This window comes from Sturnira hondurensis, unplaced genomic scaffold (assembly GCF_014824575.4).
Source record: "Sturnira hondurensis isolate 20B ecotype Veracruz unplaced genomic scaffold, ASM1482457v3 Scaffold0021632, whole genome shotgun sequence".
NCBI classification, from domain to species: Eukaryota; Metazoa; Chordata; class Mammalia; order Chiroptera; family Phyllostomidae; genus Sturnira; species Sturnira hondurensis.
This window is the reverse complement of record NW_028094263.1, coordinates 5,316,478-5,342,418: the sequence shown is the minus strand read 5'-3', so window position 1 is coordinate 5,342,418 and position 25,941 is coordinate 5,316,478. Positions and strand designations below refer to the sequence as shown.

At 52.8% G+C, this 25,941-nt stretch overlaps 1 protein-coding gene across 2 annotated transcripts; it reads left to right on the top strand.

The window, feature by feature from the left end:
* Positions 1 to 9,103: 9,103 nt before the first annotated feature.
* On the top strand, positions 9,104 to 20,361 carry CCR7 (C-C motif chemokine receptor 7). 2 transcript variants are annotated; one of them, XM_037033439.1, is made up of 3 exons: positions 9,104 to 9,206; positions 15,511 to 15,560; positions 18,348 to 20,361. In XM_037033439.1, the coding sequence occupies exons 1-3, from the start codon at positions 9,197 to 9,199 to the stop codon at positions 19,425 to 19,427; spliced, it is 1,140 nt and encodes a 379-aa protein (XP_036889334.1). In that variant the 5' UTR covers positions 9,104 to 9,196; the 3' UTR covers positions 19,428 to 20,361. The 2 variants fall into 2 exon arrangements, with proteins under 2 accessions (XP_036889334.1, XP_036889335.1); XM_037033440.1 differs by lacking the exon at positions 9,104 to 9,206 and adding an exon at positions 14,433 to 15,325.
* The last annotated feature ends 5,580 nt before the right edge of the window (positions 20,362 to 25,941 follow it).

Below are 25,941 nucleotides of genomic sequence, written 5' to 3'. Positions count from 1 at the left end.
CCCAAAGACGGTGCGCACATTCTCAGAGAGCAGGGCAGGCGTCAGGGTCAGGGCTTTGTCTGAGCGCATCTTTTCCAGGCAGGGATGGAACATTCATGGCCCGAGCCCTTCAGGTCATGCCAAGCCTCAGTCTGGCATGGTAGGAAAAGCCCCTTAGCTTGGAGTCAAAGGTCAAGCCACTTCTCCTCTTCGAAGTCTCAGTTTAGTTTCCTCCATCAGAAAAATGAAACTCACCAAACAGAGCAACCCTGAGGGTTAAACGAGATAAGATACAAGAACGTGCTTAGACATGTGGAAACCCCATACAAATGTGGAGACATTGTCTTTTATTAGCTGACCTGCTCCCCAGCTGGCCAGTAGTTGATCACAGCTCCTCGCAAGAAGGCCGCGTTGAACAGCGTTGCCCTCCCTGTCCCCTGAACTTCCAAACTGAGCAACTCTGACAAAGGAGGCGACCTGTTCAATGTCTGCCTTGGCATGTGCTACTGACCACTGGCCACGGCTCTCCTCTCTTGACCTGGGTCACTCCTACTCCCTGTGGGCGCCACGCCTTCCACAGCCTTCCCGATTCCCCTCCTCCGTGCTCCGTGGTACGCCGCGCTTTGGCAGCACCCCCAACATTAGCTCTCACTACATTGTCTTCTAATTGTCGCCGCTGTTTTTTAAGTATTGTGAAATATTTAATACATAAAAGTGCAAAGAATAACACAGGGAGAACTTTGTCCACCACAAACAGAGCATTATCGACGCAGTTTAAGCTCCCAGAGGTTCTTCCCTACTTGCATCCTCCTCCTTTTTCTTCCTGAATTTAGTGTCTACCTTCTCCTGCATGTTCTCATACTTTTATTGCTCATGAATAATGACTCTTTATTCTTCCATCTCCCCCATTGTTATGAAATGAATGTGTCCCCTCAAATTCATACGTTGGAGACCTAACCCCCAGGGTGGTTGCATTTAGAGACAGGGCCTCTGAGGCAGTGATTAAGTTAAATAAGGCTGTAGAGTGGGACCGTGACTCAATAGGACTAATGTGCTTAGAGGGGACACCAGAGAGCTCCTCTCTCTCTCTCTCTCTCTCAGCCCTTGGGCACACAAGAAAAGACCGTGTAAGGATGTAGTGAGAAGGCAGCACTCTGCAAGCCAGGAAAAAAGGCTGACCCAGCTGGACCTTAATCTGGGACTTCAAGCTCCACGACTGTGAGAAAATAAACTTCCATTGTTAAGCCACTCAGTCTGTGATATTTTGTTACGGCAGCCTCAGCTGACTGATACACTCACCACGCTCTACGTGAACCTGATGCGGCCAGGGAACATGCGTTTTTGTTTCTTTATCTGTATTTGATGGCACATATGTACACATCAAATATTTGTTGAATGAAGTCACAGCAGCAAAGCAGGTGTCCGAGGGTCCATTCCCTGAGAGCAGGCTATTCTCCGCTCTGCCGTGGTACAGGTCCTACTTAAGCTGCGCCGAGACCAAGATCCTCAGTCAGCTCCCAACAAAGGGATTTAATTATTTTTAAATTTTACTCCTCATTGAGGATGTGGGGGTTTTTTGTTGTTGTTGATGAGAGAGAGAACCATAGATGTGAGAGAGAAACATCGGTCAGTTGCTCCCGTACAAGCCTAGACTGGAAATCAAACCTGTGACCCTTTGCTGTACAGGATGACATTTCAACCAATTGAGCAACCTGGCCAGGGCCCAACAAGATAAATTGAAAAGGAAGAAACAGATCCCCAAGAACGAGGTGGAGGGAGTTGTGGAGGAAAAAGCTGAAGTCACTTCATCAACCAATCAAATGGTTAGTAAGCACCAACTTAGTAGGTGCTCAATGTCCAACAGCCTGCATGTCCATAAGGCAATCAGTCTTTGAAAGAACAAAGGCAGGGTGGTCCAAAGACACTCCAGGAATGAGCAAAAACAATGCATTTTCCTGTCTTGTAGGCATGTCCTTCATTCAGACACTTGGGAGTATCCGTGGCACTCCAATCGGAGGATGTGAAATCAGAGAGCTTGCCTTTACTTATAAAATAAACCACATCCTCGCCACAGCCTGGACACAGTGGTGCCCACTCTTGTAAGCCTTTGAGCATTGATAAGTGGCTTCATTCCTTGAGTCCCTTCTTTGATTTTTAAGATTCTTCAGGGGGCAAGAGACAGCAGTCTCAGGGAGCTGGCCTCTAGTCCCTTGCCGGGCATGCAACACATGCCCTTAACAAGAGGGGTGAGACAGAACCTTCTGTGACCCATGATGGAACTGTGCCCAACTACATTTTAAAGAATCTGTTTTTTAAAATCACAGCACGATTTGAGGCAGTGACAAGACTACCATAAAAGTACACAGCACAGTCTTGTTTTAAAGAAGCACAAAGTCTGCTCTAGAACAGAAAAGTAGCTCACATGCCATTGCTGTACATGCCAACGAGGGTGTCCCCGAAGTCCAGTGCTGTGGCAGTCCAGAAGACCAAGGACAGTGAAGGTAGGCCTGCCTGGGCCCCCGAGGATGGCATGGGACTTGAAAAGTTACACTGGGTTCCTCTTCCACTGTCCCCCCCCATAGAGAGTTCACTGGCAGTCCCTAATGGCATGCTAACACACAGAGGAAGAGCTCACCATCAGTGTGGAGAAACACTAGGGAATCCCCATTGTCTGGCTCAGAAACCAGCTAAGAAACTAAAACTATAAGCTTCCCGGCCACAGGGTGCCACGTCCATGCAAGCAGAGCTGGAAGGGTTGGGAAGGACAGTGAAAAGAGCTACAGGGTCTGGGTTGGGCACCACCACTTAGCACCAAGCGAGGCTGCTGAGATTAGGATCGGGAGCAGCCCTTCGCCTCCCTGACAGCACGGTGCATCTACCACAAAGCTCTCCAGTCCCGCCCTGGGTATTGTGGACACTCTTGATCTGGGACCTTCTCTGGAGGTCTATATATCAGCTGGAGAACCAAGAAAATCCTTGAGGATAATAAGGATTATGCATAGAAGGAAGCCTGGAGCTTACATGGTCTAATTCTACTACTTTTTAGATGGGCATCTAAGAACCAGAGAGAGCAGTGACTTGCCCAGGGTCACAGAGTGACTTATAGCAGAGGCAAGATTGGAGCAGAAGTCCTTCTGCCTCTAAAGGCATTTTTTTTTTCTTAGAAGCATCTGGCACATAGAAAAGGGCTCCAAGAGGAAGTTTCTGGAATAGTGTTACACTGAAGTTTCTCTGTCTTTCCTTAACAACACCTGTCCTGGTATAACCCTTGAGGGTCCTTCCCACCCAGTTCAAGAGACTGTGGACATTCCCAGAAGCCAGTGAGCTCCTCATGCCAGTGATGAGAGCAGCCAAGACCTTTGGGCTAGAAGGAAAGTTCAGGGAGGGCTTCTTATGCCTCTTTGGGGAGATTTGGAATAACAGATAGTGGTTAAGCAATGGGTAGAATGCTATGGGAAACTCCTGCACTTCACTCTCAGATGCCAAAGCTTGGGTATCTCCTAGATGGTTCTTCATGTACCCTTGAGAAAACTGAGGCCCAGAGAAGAAAGGCAATTTATCCAAGATCACATAGGAGCTGGTGCAGAGATAAGGTCACTGCACTGTCCCCGCCCCCCAACTGAGTGTCCTTCCTAATTCTGGAGTGAAAAAAAAGATATTCTGTCTGCTTGTCCATCTCTCTTCCATCCCTATACCATCGTGGATGTTGTTCTCTTCTTTTGGGGATAGCCTCACATCATGCTTGGTCTTCATCATATCTGTGGACCACAGGGGTGTAATCTGACCTTGACTTCTTCTATACCTTAAACTCCTGGGGGACAGGAATCACCATGTATCATTCAGGGCTGAAGCAAAAAGATCCCTCTAGGTATTTTAAACAAAAGGGATTTAACAAAGGGAGCCAGTTACGTGGGTGATGGAAGAGCGAAGAGGCCAAACAAGGGCTGGCAAGGTCACCCAGAGGTTAGCCACAGCAGGAAGTTGCCATCATCCCTGGGGCTGGAGGGATGCAGGGAGACGGCGGTGTGTACCAGCACAGCAGGAAGTTGCCATCATCCCTGGGGCTGGAGGGATGCAGGGAGACGGCGGTGTGTACCAGAGTCCAGAAACCAGGGCAGATCCAGCACCAAGGAAGGCCACCCATCAGATGCTGGCTGGGGAAAAAACATCCTCCTGACGAAAAAATATATGCCATGCAAGCAGTACCCAAAAAGCAGCCGGAAAGACTATACTAGTAGCAGGCAAAATAAACTTTCAGGCAAAAATTGTTTGTAGAGACAAAGGAGCACATTTTATAACAATGAAAGGGTCCATATTTCAAGAAGACAGAACAAGTAAGCATATAGGCACCCAAGCAACAGAGCCCCAAAATATCCAAAGCAAACACTGACAGAATTGAAAAGAGAAATAAGAGTTACACACAACTGAACATTCATAGTGAAAGACTTCAATACCCTTTAAGTAACAGACACAACTAGGCAACAGGTCAACAGGGAGATGGAAGGAAATGAACAACACTTCGAAGAAACTGAACCTAACAGATACCTATAGACTATTTCACCCAACACAATAGCAGGACACACATTCTTTTCGAGTGTACATGGAACCGTCTCCAAGATAGATCGTGTTAGGACATAAAACGAATTTCAGTAAAACTTTTTTTTTTTTCAGGAAAACTTAAGCACCTTCTCCAACCACAATCAATAACGGAAGGGAGGTGGAAGAATTCACAACACACTCACTCCGAAATAATCAGTGTGTCAAATAACACTCACAAGGGAAATCAGAAAATACTCCGAGATGAATGAAAACACAACATATCAAAGCCTATGGGATGTAGCTAAAGCCGTGCTTAGAGAGAAATTTACAGCTATAAATGTCTATATTCAAAAAAAAGAACACCTCAGTAAAGAATCTCATTTGTTGACTTAAGAAATCAGAAAAAGCAAAATAAACGTAAGTCAAGCAGAAGAGAGGCAATAATACAGACTAGAGTAGAAAGAGATGAACTAGAGAATTATGGGGTGTGGGGGAGGGGGGGAAGTCAGGAAAACCAAAAGTTGTTCATTAAAAGATCAGCAAAACTGACAGACCATCACCTGGACTGACCCTGATACCAAAACTACACAAATACATCACAAGAGAATAAAACTACAGACCAATATCTCTCATAAATATAGATGCAAAAATCCTCAACAAAATATTAACTGACACATCAAAACCAGCAACACGCCCAAGTGACTTATCCCAGGAATTCAATATCGGTTCAACAGACAAAAGGAATCCATGGGATACACCATATTTAATAGAAAAAAAGCAGCCCTGGCTGGTGTAGCTCGGTGGATTGAGCACAGGCCTGCGAACCAGAGGATCGCGGTTCGATTCCCAGTCAGGGCACATGCCTGGGTTGCAGGCCAGTTCCCAGCAGGGGATGCATGAAAGGCAACCATACATTGATGTTTCTCTCCCTCTCTCCTTTCCCTCTAAAGATAAATAAATAAATAAAATCTTTCTTAAAAAAAGAAAAAAGGTGGAAAAAAGACAGAAGGTCATCTCAGTGAACACAGAAAAAGCATTTCACAAATCCAACAGACTAGGAATAGAAGGAAACACGGTGTGCAAGAATTAACTCAAAGTGGAGCAGAGCTGAATGTCAGACCCCAACCTGTAAAACTCTGGAGAAAATGTAGAAATAAACCTTTGTGGACCTGAATTAGACAACGAGTTCTTAGACGTGACACCAAAATCACAAGTAACAGAAATGAGTTGGACCCCAACGTTTTAAAGTTCTGTGTTTCAAAGGATGCCATCAAGAAAGTGAAAAGATACTCCACAGAGCCCTGGCTGGTGTAGTTCAGTCGACTGAGCACAGGACTGTGAACCGAGAGACCGCTGGTTCCATTCCCAGTCAGGGCACACGCCTGGGCTGTGGGCCGGGTCCCCCGTTGGGGGTGCATGAGAGGCAACCACACATTGATGTTTCTCTCCCTCCCTCCCTTTCCTTCTCTTTAAAAATAAATAAATAAAATCTTTTTCAAAAAAGATAATTCGCAGAATAGGAGAAAACATTTTAAAACTGTGTCTCAAGAACTCTTCCTCCTCAACAACAAAACACAAGGAACCCAGCCCAGGCCTCAGCCCTGAGGAATCTGGACCCTTGGCTGCCTGGTCTAGGTCAGGCTGAGGTTGCCACCTGTTCACCGCATCACCAGCGCAACAAGAGATGCAGCGACCTCAAGCTCTAGTCACACTCTCCACTACCTACACTCGATTATATCAGCAACCCAGCTTCCTCATAATGATCAGACCACTTAAAGTACAGACAGCTGTACTTTGAAAAAGAAATAAATAAGGTAACTCCTTCCTTTGACTTCCACTCCGCTAGCATAAGAAACAGGAAGAGATAGACAACATTGGTAGATGCAGGTTCCGTGGAACCTTTAGTAAAGGGCTTTCTAGTAGAACTATCTCCCCAGACTCTGGGGAGAGGCCCCAGGTCTGGTGCCGAACAAATCTCACTGGAGTTACTGGGCGTGATTTGAGAGGAGCCAACCCTGGGTTCCTGAAATTCTGGCCGTTGGGGCATAAGCATAGCGATTATTGGTTCAATGCATATACCACATTGTGGAGCACAGGTCTGTATTAATTTTGCTCTAGTTTGACATCTTGAGGCCTGATTCTTAGAGACAGTACATGGCTTGTCTTCATGCACGCCTTTGATGTGCAAACCAACCAATGCAGAGCCTGTCCTCTGAACCACCTCCTCTATCTGGCTTTTATACCCCAGGAAACAACAGTTCTCTGCCCTAATTACCCCAGGGCCAGGCATCAGACAACTAGGGGCAGCCCCTGTACCCCAGAGCCAATCCCAAACCTACTCAGCCTGGTCCCCCTGCCTCACCCATTCCTTCTCTTGAAATTTCCAGCAAAGCCTTTAGCCCGTACATTCTCTTTGCCCTTTCCACCTCCCGACAGACCAAGGTACTTCCCCATTAGAAAAACCAATGACGATAACCCAACTTTGAAACAGGGAATAGATTTAAACAGACATATCACCAAAGAAAATACATAAATAGTCAATGAGCAAACGAAAACGTGCTCAATCATTAGGACCGTGCACATCAAAACCACAATGAGATGCCACCACTTCATACCCACCAGGAGGGCGGGAATGAAAAATTCAGACAATGGCAACTTTTGTGGAGTGTGCGGAACCGTTGCTGATGAGAAGGTAAGATGGTGACACCACTTTGGAAACCAGCTGTGACAGCGCGTCCAGCTGTTAACCCTGCAGAGGTCGCGTCAAAGCCATCACAGCCCAGGCCGCGTGTGTCTGAGAGACACGCGCATTCCTCGCGTGGGCTGAAAGGCAAAACAGAAATACAGAAAAAGTAAAACGCTGCAGATGTACATTTATTACATTTACATACTAAAATAGATCATTTTTTAATTTCTTTTCTGCTACAATCTAGAAATTAAACAAAGGAATATAAAAAAATTAAAATGTTTCTTTTCAAATGACAGAAACATGGATATTGTTTAAAAACAATACAGCCAAAAAAAAAACCTCTTTAACATGAAACATGCAACTACCCTGTGACCCAACAATCCCCCTTGTAGGCATGCGTGATGCCCAAGATCTTCACACAAAGCTGGCATTATTTGTAGCCGCGTTATTCATCGTAGCCGAGGAGTGGAAACAGCCCAATGTGCACACAGTGGAATATTGCTGGGTCCTAACAGCGAATGGGAAAGCGCCTCCTGAGACGCTTTTTCAGTGGAACTTGAAAACAGTGTGCTAAGTGAAAGAAGCCAAACACAAAGGAAACATGTTGTACAATTTTGTTTGTGTGAAATGTCTGGAATAGGCAAATCTTCAGAGACAAAAAGTAGATTTGTGGCTACCAGCATCTGGGAGCAAGGGGGGGGAGGGCAGGGAGGGGGTCATCGCTAATGAGTAAGGGAGGTTTTACAGGGGGCAGTGATAAAAATGCTCCAAAACTGATTGTACAAGTCTGTGGATATACAGAAACCACTGACTGGTACCCTTGAAAAGGGAAATTTTACACGTGAATTATAGCTCAGAAAGCTGTAATAAAAGAAAGGGAAGGGCCCTGGCTGGTGTAGCTCAGTGGATTGAGCACGGGCCTGCGAACCACACGATCGGGGTTTGATTCCCAGTTAGGGCACATGCCTGGGTTGCGGGCCAGTTCCCAGCAGGGGACGCACGAGAGGCAACCGTACATTGATGTTTCTCTCCCTCTCTCCTTCCCTTCCCCTCTAAAGGTAAATAAATAAAATTTAAAAAAAAAGAAAGGGAAGGGACAGGGGAACTAGAGGAAGAGAGAAGAGAAAAAAGGAAAGGGAAGGAAAGAAAAGAAGAAAGAAAAGAGAAAAATTAAAGAAAAAAGAGAGAAGAAAAACAAGAAAAAAAGGAAAAAGGCCCTGGCTAGTGTGGCTCAGTCAATCGAGCCCTGGTCTGTGGACAGAAAGGTTGCAGGTTCCATTCCCAGTCAGGGAACATGCCTGGGTTTGGGACCAGGTCCCCAGTAGGGGGCGCACAAGGGGCAACTGATATGAGAAGCAAGATATTTCTCTCACACATCAATGTTTCTCTCTCTTGCTTTCTCCCTCCCTTCCCCTCTCTCTAAAAATAATACATAGAACCTTAAAATAATAAAATAAATAAATAAAAAGAAAGAAGAAAAAAAGAAAGGATACATTTGGGCCTATTCCTTCTCTTCTACCATCCATCATCTATCAGTACCTCTCATGGGCCAAACCCACCCAGAAGCCAGAGGACAAAGTAGCTTGAGAAATGCAGTGCCCGTGACACAGAGCCGGCCGAGGAAAAGAGGGGGGTACCGCTTTCACAGCTCTCCCTGGGTCTCTGACTCCCCCAAGTGTGGAAATCAGGCTCTGTATATTTGTTGAGTCAATACATGCCGCCTGTCCCCTACCTTGGACTGAGCCCTTTGTCTTTGCTCTGTAGGGTTGCACAGGGGAGTTTTGAATGTAAATGACATGGTGAATCAGGATCCTGTGACCAGTGAGTGGGCCGGGACTCTGTCACTTCTCACACCCTTTACGTTTCAAAGGGGCTGGAAAGAGGGTGGCTCCTCTTGCTACTTAAAAGGGGCACACACCACTTCCTCCCCAGACAGGGGAGCAAAGCCCCGGCACAGCCTTCCTGTGCGGTTTCAGCGCCAAGAGTGTCATGGACTTGGGTGAGTAAAACAACAGCGCGGAGTCGCTCTGACACCTGGACTGAACTTCTGGAATGGGGGCAGAGGATGCGGGTGGAAGGCATGGAAAAGCTGACCAAAGAGGTCCCGTTCTGCTTTGGTGGGAGTCAGAATGCCACCTTGTTCTCCCAGGCACAGAGGGTGCACCTTTCAGACCTAGGGGAGGGGGTACCCAATGGTACCAGGACAGACAAAGGGACTGAGATCACGTTTTCCAACCGTGGGCCTGAAGAAGGTGGCAAGGCTGGGCTTGCCAGTGACCTGGGCAGCACCTGTCCTCACCTCAGCCTGGGGTGATGAGTGATGCTCTCTTAGACCTGTTGCTCAGGGAGAAATNTGTTCTCCCAGGCACAGAGGGTGCACCTTTCAGACCTAGGGGAGGGGGTACCCAATGGTACCAGGACAGACAAAGGGACTGAGATCACGTTTTCCAACCGTGGGCCTGAAGAAGGTGGCGAGGCTGGGCTTGCCAGTGACCTGGGCAGCACCTGTCCTCACCTCAGCCTGGGGTGATGAGTGATGCTCTCTTAGACCTGTTGCTCAGGGAGAAATTCTGGGAGGGCTCTGGACCCTCCACTCCCCCTCTGATTCCTGCCTTTCTCCTCTGCTGAATAGGGATTAGAATCTCTTGGGTTTAGGAGGAAGAGCAAATTCAAGGTGACTGCACTATACAAATGACACTATGCATGCAAATGCCAGCTGCATTGTTGTCTCGGTGCACATCCCACCAGCCTTGCTGGTGCCTCATGCAGGTAAAAGCCTGGGGGAGCGACACCCACAGGCATTCAGCTTGGAGATGTCACAGCCCAGGCCTCCGGCACAGCTCCCCTCATTTACTCACCTTTGCTACCCAGGCAGATGACCTTTAAAAAGCCCATCCTCTCATCTAACCTTGGAGAGCATACAGGGAAGCCCTGAGGGGTTTGGAGGGGTCCATCCAGCTCCAGATGCCGAGTTGCTAAATCTCGGCCATGGAGTCAGACCCCGTGGAGGTTACGAAGGCCAGGTTCCTGGATGGCTCGTTCTCACCAACGAGCGAGCACCACAGTGGCCTCAAAGCCACAAGGGGTTGGCTTTAAAAAGTGAAGGTTCCCTGGTGCACCCTCTGCTGTCCTCGCAAACCTCCCTACCACACCACAGCCTTTTGTCTTCATCGCTGCCTTTCCCGCCCCCCAGAAACCTGGGTGGACCCAGCCAGCAGCCGTGGCCACCCCACGTACTGACTGAGCTCCTGGCAGGCAGGGCATCACTCTTGCCTCTCTGAATTCCAGGTATTTGGGGGGTGAGAAGAGAAAATGCTTGTGGAGGAGACAAATGATGTCGAGAACTCTGAGTCAGTTTTAGCGTTTTAAAGTCTCTTCCAGCTTCCTCCCCTGACAGCAACCTACCCTCCGACCCCACTCCCCAGCCATCGATTCCCACTGACCAGTCACNGGCTCGTTCTCACCAACGAGCGAGCACCACAGTGGCCTCAAAGCCACAAGGGGTTGGCTTTAAAAAGTGAAGGTTCCCTGGTGCACCCTCTGCTGTCCTCGCAAACCTCCCTACCACACCACAGCCTTTTGTCTTCATCGCTGCCTTTCCCGCCCCCCAGAAACCTGGGTGGACCCAGCCAGCAGCCGTGGCCACCCCAACATACTGACTGAGCTCCTGGCAGGCAGGGCATCACTCTTGCCTCTCTGAATTCCAGGTATTTGGGGGGTGAGAAGAGAAAATGCTTGTGGAGGAGATAAATGATGTCGAGAACTCTGAGTCAGTTTTAGCGTTTTAAAGTTTCTTCTAGCTTCCTCCCCTGCCAGCAACCTACCCTCCGACCCCACTCCCCAGCCATCTATTCCCGCTGACCAGTCACGGGATGCAGTCACCGTCCGGTGCAGACCCTGCTCCTGACTTTCTGTTTGACCTCTGCAAAGGGGGCCCAGCTGTGTCCCAGTGGTGGGCTGGCGAACGCTGGAAAACAGGCTGCCCGGGGTGGACAATGGCCCTGGTTTGTAGTGCTTGCCAATTTCCATAGTGTGAAGTCTCCCACCATGGCTGATCTCAAGTGTCCAGCCGACGTCAAGTCATGAAATGACGGAACTCAAATGGGAGCGAGATTATAGCACTGGCTAACGAGCCTGTGAAAGCCAGCTCCAGCACACCACTGAGGGTCCTCCTCTAGACCAAGTTTTGGGGGTGCTAGACCCACAGGCTTTGATGCGGGGAGGGAGGGCCTCTCTGGTCCAAGAGAAAGGGGTGTTCTTGCGGCTTTGCTCAGTTTGAGAGAACCCCAACAGCCAAGCCTGAAATACTGGTGGTGGAGGGGAAAGCCACTGAGAAGTTTTGCTCAAAACAGTCTCCGGACCGTTGGTGGGGCAGGTTCTTTGTCTGCCCAGCGGGGAGTAAGGGGTGGGTGAGAAGGCTGAGTTTCTGTTACACAAAATGAAAATGCCAAACCCTGGCTGAGCTGGCCTTTCTCATAATTTGAATGAGCAACCCGGAGGTGCCTTCCCCACCTCCAAGAAATGTGGCCCAGCCGTGGCCAGGTGGCTCAGTTGGTCAGAGCCTCATCCTAAACACCAAAAGATTCTAGGTTCGATCCCCGTTCGGGGCACATATGGAATCAACCAATGGGTGTTTCTCTCTCACATAAATGTCTCTCTCTGTCCCTGTCCCTCTTTCTCTAAAATCAGTGAAAATATCCTCCAATGAGGATTGGAAAAAAGGAAAGAAGTATGGCCTAAGACCTCAGGTGGAATTCTCCCAAGCAGAGAAAATATAAATAAATAAATAGATAGATAGATAGATAAACCTGCCGGAGTTTCCGCTCTCACAGCTTGGCCAGATACGGCAGCAGAGGGGGATTCGGAAGGAATTCAGGGCCAGTCTGTCCCTCCTGGCCTTCTGGGAGCTTGGCCAGGGCGGAGGGGAATGCTGCAGCCTCAGGGAGCTGTTAGAAAACCTCTCCTCTTTGCTTGGTTCTTTCTTTCTTTCCATGACTCTCATCGACTGGGGTGTTCAGCCGTGAGCAGCCACGGTGAGGCACATGTCACCAGGCGAGTGCAGAGTGAGATGCAGTGCCGATCGGGCAACGGGCAAAAGGCTTCTACAGCTCGAAGAAAGGAACAGTGAACCTGAGTCAGGGGGCCATTTAAGTTGTGTTTGGAAGGGTGTGTACAAGTCAGCCAACCACTGAAGGAGCAGAAGGCCCCAGATGAGACAGTGATATCAGACTCAATAGCCCTCAGAGGCCAACCAGGCAAATGTGGGAATGGGCCTAAGATGGAGTAAGGAGAGGGGAGCAGTGTGAACCAGAGGGTGCAAGCCCCACTTAAAGGCCACCAAACCTAATTTTTTGCAAACTCCGTGCAGGCACATAGAATACCCTGAGGCTCAGCCTACAGGCTCTCGGATGGTCGGCTCCGGCCATGCCGAAGGGGGTGCGGGGCAGAGGCAGGCTGGACAGGCAGGGCTGATCCCTCAGACTTTGTATGGCACAGCTAAGGAGTCTGAGATTCATCCTGAAAGTGATGGGGAGCCAGTGAAGTTGTGTGTGTGTGTGTGTGTGTGTGTCCAATTAGTTGAGTTAAGGGATGAGATTTGTATTGCAGAAGCAGTTCTGTGACAGCAAGGGGGCAGCAAAGCCTTGTGCCAGGAGAGATGGGCTAACCCTGAGGTGAGGGGGGAGAGAAGCAGCAGAACTGGGTGACCGCTGTGACATTGGGAGTGAGGACTTCCTTTGTGCTTCACAGGGGTCCTCGTACAGAGCAGGCTCATGGACATGTAGGGTTACCCATTGGTGAAAGTTGCATTCAAATCTCACAACCATCTCTTAGCAGCTGTGTGACCCTAAGCAAGTGGCCTACCCCCTCTGGGCCTCTATTTTCTGAAATGCAGAATGCGGATAACGAAGGATAGCTCACGGGATGTTATGAAAGAGAGATGCAAACAGACTAAGCAGCAGCATGGAAGGGAGGTCCGGACTGCCATTTCTGGAATCAGAGGGGTACAAAGCCCATCTCCAATGTGGGCCAGTCATGACTCTGGGAAAGTTACTAATCCCACTGTGCTTCAGTTTCCGCCTAGCTAAATGGACATAGCAGCACTCCCCACCCGTGGGGCCTCTGTGAGGGGGAAACAAACGTACGTGGAAACAGTTTGGTATAGTGAGGGCCCAGTAAATACGAATTATCACAGCGGCTGTGAGAGGCAAGCAGGTCTCCCTCACCCCTGCCTATCGTCTGGGGGAGTCCCCAGGCCTCTCACCTCCTCTCCAGGTTCCTACCACTTCCCTGCTCCCACCCCCCACTCCACTGACCAAAAAGGAGAAAGGTCACATTGGCAGCTAAGGAATGACAAAGAAGAAAAAGTTTGGGGTGGTTTGGGGGGCCAGCTGACGGGCATCTGTGACTCCCCAGGGTGGCCCGAAGGGCCTGGGAAATGTGGGGGGTAGAAGTTCAGGGCTTAGAGGCGCAGCTAACCAGTGATGTCCTCCTTCCAGATAAAAAGGAAGTTTCTCTCGCTGAGGCCTCGGGCTGGAGTTCTAGGGAATTTTCTTATCATTATGATTATTACTATAAACGCAAGAACTGAGAAAATACCCAACGCATCAGTCAACCATGCCTCAGCTCCTGAGATTCCCTAGTTCGTTTGTCCCACCCAAGGTGCTGCCCAAAGAGAGTTGCTTTATGACTTTGTAACAGACACAGTGTGACTCACGGCCACCAACCAGGCCCCCTGGGCCAGAGTTCCCCGAAGTTCCCATTTGCTTACCTTTCTTGAAAATGGCCTGTTTGGGTTCTGCAAGATCCTTGCTCATTCGTCACCTCCAGCACACCTGGAATGAGAAGTCACCTACACACACACACACACACACACACACACAGCCCCAATTCCTGCACCCTACCCTAGATAGTGGCAAAACAGAATGGGGCAGCGCCCCAGAGAAGGGGTCAAGGGAGTAAAATAGAAACAGCCCTTGCTATTATTTCACCCGTTGTGTCTTATCAAAACTTTGAGGTTTCTCAGTTCTCACTGACAGTCAGAACAGGCTTTCTCTAGAGCAACCGACAGACTCCTGTGTTTAAAGAAACCTCGAGTGCTTCACATCGAGATGAGTCAGTGGAATGGGCCCGGGAACTCACTGGACCCTGAAGAGAGAGCTGTTCAGGCAGAGACATGGGTGGGTGCTCGGGAGAGCAAGGAAGGGGGTGGTGAGAGAGGGCTCGGAGCTCTCTTCCCAGGGCGGCAAGTACCCATGTGCAAGCTGGGGACAACGGGACAGTGGGAGCCTGTCCCCAGAAATGAAAGACACGGGAAAGTTAGGAAGGCAGCAGAGGGCTTGACCACCTCACTAATTAAGCAGCAGGAGCTTCTCCCTAGGGTTTGGTAAATCCTCCCTGAAGATTTAGGAGGAGGGCTGCATCCAAGTCATGCTTCAGGAAGTGTCTAGCAGAATAATTTGCTTGAGGTGGGAGAAACGCCTATCTAGTTATGTGGCTTGATGCCCTTCCTCCATCCCCCAGGGACTCCCAAGCTCAGAATCCCCACCTTAAGCAATCGTGGGGGGCGGAATTTACAGCGACCTGGGTGTCATGCAGCAGGATTTCCAGCAGGTGGTGCTGTGACCAAGTACACAGACTTCTGGAATGTGCTGCTTCCTCTCTGGAAGCAGGGGCCTGGGTTTGCTGGGGTGGGGTAAGAGGTTGTGGGGGCAGCTCCAGAAGGCGTTTAATGCAGAGTCCCAGCCACTACCCTGTCCCTACTGAGACTAGAGGTGCAACAGGGCTGGTGATCTTGGCTTGACATTCACTGTTGGCATCACAGACTCCCCTGAGGGTCAAGGAATGGAGGGGGGCTACAAAGGTGAAGAAGGCACAGTCCCTTCCCCCGGGTGCTCGAAGGCTGTTGCGTGACATAAGGTTTCCACACAAATTACCTTGGGGCCTGTCCTCCTGTTTAGCCCTGGGGGGGAAGAAGTCCCAGGTCCAGCCCTCACTCAGCCCCAGAGCAGAGCTGAGCAGCCAGAGCCTGTCCTACATGTGTGACACGTCAGGCCTTGTGCTACCCTGGGGTCTCGACCTGCTCCTTTCTGGGACCTCGCAGTGGAGGAGGAAGAGGAGGTGAGGGCAGCGAGGCCAGCCAGGCAGAGGCCTCAAGGCACAATCTGGTTCTGAAGTTCTGTTTCAGCCAAGGCAGTACCTGGGGCTTGTGAGGAGAGGTCCACCAGCCTCTCCCTCCCAGCGACTCTTTAAGAACAAAGCGCTGTGCCTGCCGAGCAATAACTTTCTCACCTTGCCTCCTGCAGGGAAGCCAATGAAAAGCGTGCTGGTGGTGGCTCTACTTGTCATTTTCCAGGTAAGGTCCTTTCCCTCCTCCACACCCCGCCCCCAAACCCACCTCTCCCAAGTCCGAGGTCCTGGTGGAGCAGCTGGACACTTGCTGGAAGGAAACAAACCAGACACTAACCCCCTCGCCCCTTGTTAAGCTGAGGGTCCCCCCCCCACCCCGCTCCGTCTGCTGAGTGAGTGACCCTAGAGAGCATTCACTCCATTTAAATTAAAACATGAGGGAAATAAGTTACCACCCCTTCCCCACCCACTTCCCACCTCCCCATCCAGGGGACAGAGATGTGGGCCCCAAATGAACTCAGAGTGGAGCTGCAAAAGGCAAGGCTGTCGGGTCCCCGAGCCTTGCAGACATGTGCTGGTAAAACGTCACGTGTTTTAGTGGACTGAGAGAAGAACCTTTGGTGTGGTGGCCTGGTTACCATCTTAGCGCCCCAAGGCTTCCTCCCACCTCAACCTCCAGCCAAACCCTCCCCTAGAAGCCCAGTTCCCTTTTGTGAAACAGACCCATCTGAACTCCACTGCAAGGGAGTTTGGGGACCAGGACCGTGGGGATGGGAGGGCGTGGAGGGGCACACACACATTTATAGGGGCCTGAGCTCTGCAGGAGGAAAGGCCTCTGGTTTCCAAGGCTTTGCTTCCAAGTCCCAGAAGTGGAGACAGTAAATCTGCCCCCCACCCCCTCAAAGTGCCAGAGTTAGAAGGAACTGTAACTCGAGCCGTCCAACAGTCCCAGTCAACTCTCCCTTATTTTGGGGGGAGTGAAAGCTGTCTTGAGGGGGAGGGGGCGGTTGGGACAAGAGCCGGAGAGGCGGTGCTTCAGATTTGGCCCTTGCCCAGGTCTGCAGGCCAGAGGGGCAGCTTTCCAGGAGCTGTGGCCAGAGGCGGGCCCCACGCCGGGCTCGGTTCCCACAACCCCATCCCAGAGGCCCCCTGGAGCTTGGGCTGCAGCCCACAGCCTGGCCCCCTTCTCCATCATCACTCCCTCCCCCCTCTCCTCCCTGTTTCCAGGACTCCCGGAGGGGCTGTATTACTACCAGAGGAGGCTAGAAGGTGGGGGAAGGGCTGAGGGAAAGCCAGGGTTCATTCCGCTCTTGGGTGGGTGGTGGTGGCTCAGATGGGGCCGGATGTGGTGGGGCTGTGGGCGGCAGGGGCATGGAGCCCAGTGGCTCACGGAGAGGGAGCCTGGTAAGGAGGGAAAGAGAAGGTAGCACACTCCATGGAGGCCATGGGCATGGTCCTCCAGGAAGACCCAGAACCCCCTTACGTCCAGCGGCCCCAGACCGGAGGCCTTGGGCTTTACCGTGGACTTGCAGGCTGCAATCACACCCAGATGAGGGAAAAGGACTTTTCTGAAATAACAATACCCAAAGAAAAAGCTCCTGGCTATTATTTTTTCCTCGCCCTGTTCCCCACGCAGGATCCAGAACTGAAAGTTGAGAAAGACAAAACAGCACAGGGAAGTCGGGAGTCTGGGCTGTAACCCGGAGCAAGCCACATGGCGTCTCCAAGTGCCTGCCTCCCTTTCCTCGTCTTTAAAACCCCTCCAGCTCCCCAGCTGTATGAGAGTCCTCCATGTTGAGCTGCCCAGGATCCGACGCCCAGGGGGAGGGGCCATCAGCCCCCAGCCCTGCCCGGGCTCAGCCCCTGCGTTGCTGCACTGCCGTGCACAGAGGTGTGAGCAGACTTGGGAGCCCTCCCTCATTGATAAAATCACAGTAGACCAATGAAACCCTTACCCTACACTGCAGACAGGCTTAAAAAAAAAAACACTGAGCAGCTGAGCCCTGCTGATTAGGATCTGGAGGGAGAGAGAGGCAGAGAGGTGGGAGGAGGCGGGAGGAGACAAAGCTGGGCTTTCTTCCAAGGCCCCAGCAGAGGAGGTGGCGGCCCGCGGACCCGTGAGAGCCACGGAGTGCGGTGCCCTGGGCACGTGCTGCCTGAGCCCCTGTTGTGCCCCGGACACTGCGCCCCAGGCCTGAGGAGTCCATAAAAGTCTTCAAGTCGCTTTCCAGCCATGCGCACGGCAGCTTGCCCCAAACCAGAGCTGCACAGTCTCGTAACAGAGCTTCTAGAAGCCTTCCTCTCTTCTCACTCCAGGCCCTCCTCCACCTTAACCCCACAATGGATCTCCCCTCGAACACTGAGGTATTTCGTAGGCTCCCTCCTGGAAAGCTCTATCTACCAGGTTCTGAAGGAGGCTCAGGAAAGAAGTCACAGCTCCCACAGAACAAAACCTCCGCGCAGACAAACCGGTGCCTGAACTTGGGTCAGGTGCCCCCCACCCACCCTGGGAGGGAGACAGCAATCTTCTCCATTCACAGAGGAAACGGAGGCTCAGAGAGACAGAGTGTGTTTCACCGTCTCAAGGCTCCTTTGACCCCAAAGCCCAGAACATTTCTGGTCCACTGTCGGCACGTGTAAGGTCAAGTCTCTCAGAGCTGGCAAAACCAGGCGCTGGCTACTTGGTAGAAAGGCAGGACCGCAGGCCCCTCCCCCAGCCTAGTAAATCAGGACATGCGCTTGAACATGGTCCCCAGGTAACTCAGGTATGTGTCAAGATAGGAGCGGCACTGATTTCAAACCAAAGAACCCCCCTGGAAAGTTGAGAAGAGCAGATCCTGGCGCTGTGGGTCTCAGGTGGGGCCCGAGAATGTGCAGGTGGTAGATGGCGAGGGTGATGCTGAGGACAGGCTGACCACACTTTGAAACCGCTGCTCCGGGCAACCCCAAGGCGGCCAGAGTTCGACCCACTTAAGCTCAGCCGGATCACGTTCCCCTGCCTCCTTCCCCGCAGGTGTGCCTGTGCCAAGATGAGGTCACGGACGACTACCTTGGAGAAAACACCACGGTGGACTACACGCTGTACGAGTCCGTGTGCTTCAAGAAGGACGTGCGGAACTTCAAGGCCTGGTTCCTCCCGATCATGTACTCCGCCATTTGTTTCGTGGGGCTGCTGGGCAACGGGCTGGTTGTGCTGACCTACATCTACTTCAAGAGGCTCAAGACCATGACGGACACCTACCTGCTCAACCTGGCTGTGGCGGACATCCTCTTCCTCGTGACCCTCCCCTTCTGGGCCTACAGCGCGGCCAAGTCCTGGGTCTTCGGCATCCACGTTTGCAAGCTCATCTTCGGCATCTATAAGATAAGCTTCTTCAGTGGCATGCTCCTGCTCCTCTGTATCAGCATCGACCGCTATGTGGCCATCGTCCAGGCCATCTCGGCCCACCGCCACCGGGCCCGGGTCCTTCTCATCAGCAAGCTCTCCTGTATAGGCATCTGGATGCTGGCCACGGTGCTGGCCGTTCCAGAGCTGCTGTACAGCGGCATCCAGAGGAGCAGCAGCGAGCAAGCCTTCCGATGCTCCCTCATCACTGAGCACGTGGAGGCCTTAATCAGCATCCAGGTGGCCCAGATGGTGGTGGGCTTTCTGATCCCCCTAGTGGCCATGAGCTTCTGCTACCTTGGCATCATCCGCACCCTCCTGCAGGCGCGCAACTTCGAACGCAACAAGGCCATCAAGGTGATCATCGCCGTGGTGGTGGTCTTCATAGCTTTCCAGCTGCCCTACAACGGGGTGGTCCTGGCCCAGACGGTGGCCAGCTTCAACATCACCACGGCCAGCAGCTGCGAGCTCAGCAAGCAGCTTAACATCGCCTACGATGTCACCTACAGCCTGGCCTGCGTCCGCTGCTGTGTCAACCCCTTCTTGTACGCCTTCATCGGCGTCAAGTTTCGCAATGACCTCTTCAAGCTCTTCAAGGACTTGGGCTGCCTCAGCCAGCAGCAGATCCGGCACTGGTCTTCCTGCCGGCACATCCGGCGTTCCTCAATGAGCGTGGAGGCCGAGACCACCACCACCTTCTCCCCGTAGAGGCTCCTCCTCTGCCTGGACTTGAGAGACCCTTCCCGGGGCCCCGGGGCCAGGGACAGGGAGCAGATGACACGACCCAGGACCCAAAAGCTGCTGAGGAAGAGGTGGTTCTGGCCCTTAAGGTTTATCCCAGGGTGAAAACCCACGCCACGGAAGACAGATGGAGCCCCATCCTCGCTACCTCAACCAAGTGTGCAGAGGCGTGGTGGATAAGCTACCAGACCCAGCAACGCTCCAACCCCAAAGCTGTTGTCCCCTAAACCAAAAACCAAAAGTGAAAGTTGAGAAAGTTCACACCTCCTGAAGAGAAGAGCCAGGTGCTGGTGAGGGCGAGAGCAGTGCAAGGGCCTGGGGGCCTCAGAGTGAACCTTCAGGGGCTGTGGGGAGGTCTTCCAGGGAACACGGTGGTACCTCGCCAAGACCAGAGGTGGCAGGAAGACTTCCTGGCAGGAAAAGGGAGACGCCGCCAATGGGTGATTTCACTCTCTGAACTCCTCCCTTCATCTCTCCTTCTCCATGATCACCCACGCCCGCAGAAAATGGCAGCCTTGAAGCCTCCCCAAAAGCACACTTCCCTCTCGCCTGCTGCCTCTCCTCGGGGAGAGGTGTGGTGGTTCCTGCAGACGGCCAAAGCCAAGTTCCCAGCCAAGGCTACGGCCAAAGCCATGTTCCCAGCCAAGGCTCCGAGGGGGGGGATGACGTGTGTCTCGGCTCTGCTGGGTCAGAGGAGAAGGCCAAGAGCAAGGCTAGGGGCCAGGTGACAATGGGTGGGTGACCGTGCTGGCTGCCACAGGCCAATATGCTGCTGCTTTGTTCTTTGTCACAGGGACAAAAGAATGTCATCCTGTTCTGTTTTCAATTCATTAAGAAAGCACATTTTACTCATACCCACGCAAATAAAAGTTTTTCCCTTGAGGAAACAAGAGCTTTAAAAGAAAGGAAAAAAAATTTTTGGTAAATGACAAACGAGTGTGTTCTTGTTTTGCAAACCCCACACCCCACCTGACCACCCCCACTTCCCTCTTCCCCTCTCAGTCTTCATTTCTCAGAGATGCTCCGAGCCAGAAGGCCCCTGAGCTGTGCTCTGGGCCTGTCCAATCGCACGGGCCCCAGAGGCCGAGAGATAGGAGAACAGGAAGTACCTGTGATGTGTCCATCTTGCAAAGAGCCTTCCAGAGCTCATGGGACAGGACCGAAGCTCTTGTGATCAGCAGTGATCCAGAGACACTGGTCTGAGCAGAGCTCTGTAAAGAACCAAGTTGTCCCCATAACCTCCATATGTGGGGACTATCACTGGTCTGCTCATCTGTCCCAGATCAGCCGGGAAGTACAGCCCTCAGCATGCCGAACTAAGGGGCTTGGGATGCGACCCATACATGAGGCTGCTGGATGCCTTGCTGAATGCTTGAGAGCCAGGCCACCGATAGCCCCCCCTACTGGCCACAGTTGCAGCAATGACCTTCCCTGGTGTGGACACTCGTCATAGAGGGGCAGGGATCAGGAACAGCCACTGTCCCACACAGGCCCGGGATCCATGTCACTGGGTACCCTGATGTCGGCCCAGAACTCCGATTCCTTCAGGCCAGACAGGTCAGTCCAACCTGAGACGTACGAGGAGGGATCTGAAGGGGCCCACACTGCAATAGCTCAGGGGGCTGAGATACTCGAGCAAAAGGTGATCCCATCAATTTTCCAAAGTGAAAAGCTGCAACTGTGTGTGAGCAAGTGAGCAAGCGAGCACGGGGCGAGGGGTGATCCCAGCGTGCCTGCGGGGCCCTGAGGGGGATGTGCCGGTGTGTGTGGGTGTGAGCCCTCTGGTGTGCACGTCCTAGTGAAGTGACAGGTGGGAAAAGACCCTCCGTTCCTGAAGGGGAGGAAGGTCACAGAGCAGTCCTGAGCAGGCCGACCGCACAAACATGCCACCTCGGCTCCAAAGGCCATTTCCCCAAACAACCGGACATCTCCAGGTATTCCCAAGGACAATGAAGCCCCCAGCAGTGCTTCCTCCCCACGCTGCTGTATCTCCGGCGTTCCCACCTTGGCCTGTGCCTGGCCTGGCCCTCCTCCCTTGCCCAGCACTCTCACATGCCTGCCCCGAGCTCTGGGGGACCCCTGGGAAGTGGTAACGGATTCAGCCCCCCCCGCCCCAACAGGGCATCTGAAGGAAGTGGGTCCGGGGGAACAGAGGCCCTGGAGCCCAGCCGACTTTCAATCTCCTCTCTCCTGCTTCCCAGCTGTGTGACCTTCAGCTGTTGCTCAACTGCTCTGAGTCTCAGATTTCTTAACTGCGCAGTGGAGAGGACTTGGCGCACATTTAGCCCAGCGCCTGGAATGTGGAGCGTGGTGGCAAGGAGCTTGGGCTCTGCAGCCAGGCGGCCTGGTCTGAACCACCACTGCGCCTCTTGGGCCTGTTTCCTGCTCTGCGTAGTGGGGATACCGGCAGCCCCTACCTCCTAGGGTTGTGGCGAGGGGCAAAAGAACCCATGTCTGTAAAATGCTTAGGAATGTTTACAAAAGCGTCGGTGACAATCACTGAGATGTCTGATGAACGGTAGCTTGAAACGAAAAGTCTGCGAACCATGAGGAAGAAACCACTTTCGATTCCTCAGCCCCAGGACCATCCCCGTACACTCTGTGAGTCAAGCTGGAGGGCACCTCTGAGATCAGTCAGTCTGTCCTTCCCACCAACTGACCGGGGAGTCAGTGAGGCTCAGAGAGGGAATCACTTACCTGGGGTCTTCCAGGGGCTTTCAGCAACGCTGGAGCTCTGAGCTCCTTCCAGACGTCTCCGCTGACCTCCTACGAACCCGCCCTGGCACACACAGCCAGCTCTTCTCTGGCGGGCACTGTCCGTCTTCGGCGGTGGCCAGGACCCTATGGGGACCATCCCCTCTCCCTTATTTCTATAGTTCTCATCCACGCCATTGGCCTGGGAGAATGAAGTACCATAGAAATATGGCAGCGGGCGGGACGGAAATCAGACATCGGATCGTTTAAAGAAAGGATCCTGTCTGGGAAGTAGGCTCTCAGGTGCATTTCTGTGTTGAGGGTGGACCGCCGGAGGGAGAAACAGCAGACTTATAAGAGTGATGGGGTGGGAGTTGAGGCAAAAGCCATGAGGAGGGGAGGGGAGCAGACCTGAGCCGGGAGCAGAAGGCAGGGGAAGGGGACACACGACTGGCTTGCAGGGGCTGCGCGGCGGGGGCGGGACTCGGACAGCATCCTCAGGGGGTAGAAAGATGCCCCCACCTCCACACACAGCTTCCAGGGCCTCCCAGTCCCCAGTGAGGAGGAAGGGGCTGTATGAGTCTAGGAGGCAGGTGGGCCTTCTCGGATGCGAAGGGGTTAGTAATGACCCAGCTTCCCTGGTCTAAGCTCCTAGAAAAACCGCAGGGCGAGAAAGAGGGCGAGGCCACACCTTCAACTCAAAAGATCGACCCGGCCCACCTGCCCAGCCCCCACTCCACGGGAGCAGATGTCCAAAGGGCACAGCAGGGAACAGCAGCCCCCTTAACCATTCCCCGTCCCCTGTGCCTGCGTTCTCGTCTCAGGCCCAGGAAGAGACCCAGACCAGGGATCCGCTGTGGAAAAGGCTCCACCGCCCCTCTGCTCACCAGCCAAGCAGCCCTAGACTAAAGCAACTCAACTGGGCTCGGCCGAAACCAGAAAAAAAGGGGACGTGAACTTTCCCATAGGCTCCACGGTGTGCGTGCTCACCTCCGAGTTACACTCCGCGGCCGCCGTGGGTTCCTTCCCTCCCAGGTTTACTTTGAGGACAAACGTAACCTTATTGTTGTCTATTGTTCGCTAACCCCAGGGACTTCACTCGCTGGGTTGCTCTCTTGTCAAAGTGACCACTACAAAGTTGGGCCTCCCCGAAGCCTCCTCTCTGTGTAAGTAAACATGTCCCCAAAAGAGCAGGGCGCAGGGCGAGGTCTGGCTTTGCAGGCTCTGACTGGCTCCGTTCCCTGGTGGCGCAATACGCCCCGAGGTCAGGCCTCGGTGCCCACGGACACAAGGGCCGATGAGGAAACACAACTTGCATCTTCTTGTGCCTGGGCCAGAGCTCGCTGAGGCCAGAACAGTTTATATTTGATCCGAGTAAATAGCTGATGTTGTTGAAGTTCAACAGATGCTGTGGACGAAATGCCCCCAAACCTTTTTCCAATGTTTGACAAGAGGCCTGGAAACGCGCAGACATCCATCTTGCACGGTTTATGCAAAAGGCCCTGGCGTGATTGCAGCAGAGGCCAGAGCGCGTGCAAAGACTGAATGAGGCATTCTTCCCAGGCCTGGGCTGGGGGTTGGGGGCGCGTGTTCTGTGGCATGGTTAGAGGCCTGTGGTCAGACCAGGTGCCCGGGACCAGTCACCTACGTGGCACCACCTCTGTCTCCTGCCCAGGAGCTTGGGCTTCTGCTGACCCCCTGGAAAGTGCCGTCTCGCCTGCACTAACGTCTCTTGCCACCACCTCCTCATAGCCCCATTTCAGGGACCCCAGCTGCCAAGGGGTGCTGCTGGCGACCTCTCAGAGTCCAGGGAAAGAGGAACAGAGAGAACAATGGGAAGCACCGAGCCTGGGTGGATCATGGAGACACCAGCTGGCTGCCTTCTTCCTCTTCAGAACAAGACCTTCCGGCCTAGACCCACCTGGAACCCTTCAATCCTTGGTCAAAGGCAGGACTTGGATTTTTGTCCAAGAACTATCCCTGCTCTGACCCCAGCCTCCTAACAGGGACCCCGCCCCCTCCCATGCTCCCTAACCCCCAAACCTGGGGAGCTCATGGACTGCCAAGAGCCTGAGTGTTGATGCTGGGCGAGTCACAGGGTCTGGGTGACAGTCGAGGGGGGGTGGGGGTGGAGGGTGTCACACAAGGGGGTGCAGAACTCACAGAGCCTCTGGTAGAAGAGACCGTGAGGAAGTGGAGGGGGCCTAGCCAAAGAGTGGGGCTGGACCCCCATTTACTCAGGGCCTATGATGTGCCGGGGACAACAGATGCGGCAACTGAGGTTTGTGTGACTTACCTGAGGTGACATCGCCAGCCAGAATAACTACAGCCTTATTAGGAGTTTATCATGTACTTCATACTGTGCCAAGCATTGTGTCTTATTTAATCCTCACAACCACCCTATCAAAGTCCTGTTCTACCGATGAGGAAGCCAAGGCTCAGAGAAGTTAAGTAACTTTGCCAAAGTCACACAGCTACCACCTGATAAAGCTACCAAGCGATTTCAACTAGTTCCAGCTGGACTCTGCAGGTCCTGCTCTTTAGCTGACTCCACGGGCCAACTAACTAGCTGTTTATTCATTACCGACCTGGTAAATGGAGCCCTTCCTTTGTGGCAGGCCTTATGCCAGCATTTTGCAAAACCTCCTGGATGCAGGGCTCTCATCTGGGAGAAGGGAGAATCAAATAGCAAAGATACAGCCCCCACCTGCCAGCCAGGCAGCGGCCAGGTCTTTGCTGAGAGCTCGGCCTCCCCTCCTCCCCTCCAGGCCCCGCCTCTCACCCGGCCCCTCCACAGGCCAGCCCTGCAGGGCTGTAGGCTCTGGGAGGCAGGTGTCCTGCCTCTGCCCCGACTCCCTGAGCCACACAGGTGGGTCACTTTCTCTCGCTGGGTCACTTTCTCTCAGCTGTAAAATGAGGAAGCTGGACCAAGTGGTTTCTGTCTCCCCACTCAGCGTTGATGCGCAGTGGGTACCTTGTCTGGGTGGGGCCGGCTGGGCAGGGCCCCGGGGCTGGTGCCTGGAAGAGGTGCAGGATGAGTGGGTGAGGGGCTGAGGAAGCCGCCCCACCCCCAGCTGCGGTTTCTGGTGGGGCCACCTTGGCAGCAGATGGAGGGAAGTGTTTGTTACCCTTCCAACAAAGGCAGTAAAACAAAGGCCTCCCAGGGCACCATGGGAGCAGGCAGCAAAGGCGCCAAAGATAAAGCACAGGGCACACCTCTCCTGCACCGGCAGGCAGCTTCGGAGGGGCCCGGCCGGGGGGGGGGGGGGGGGGGGCTGTGAGGAGAGTTCGGATTTCATGGCCAAGGGCCCACATGGTCACACAAGAGCACACACAGGCACACAGGCAAGTAAGGCGCCCCTCGTGTGCAAGACCAGCTTCTCAGGCCTGAGACCAGGGTCTCCCACTGCAGTCAATGCTTGGCCATCTCTGCCTTGAAATTCTTAATAAGTTTTGAGCAAGAGGCCGAGCATTTTCATTTTGCATTGGGCCTGGCAAGTTCTGCAGTTAGTCCTACTGGGATATGAGTACCTTCGTAAGTACATACATTCACAGTATGTTTAAGAAGCACGCAAACAGCCCTGTGGCTCAGTGGATTGAGTGCTGGCCTGCGAACCAAGGGGTGGCTGGTTCAATTCCCAGTCAGGGCACATGCCTGGGTTGTGGGCCAGGTTCCCAGCAGGGGGCGCACGAGAGGCAACCATACATTGATGTACCTCTCCCTCCCCTTCTCCCTCCCTTTCCCTCTAAGAAATAAATAAAATCTTAAAAATAAAGCATATACATT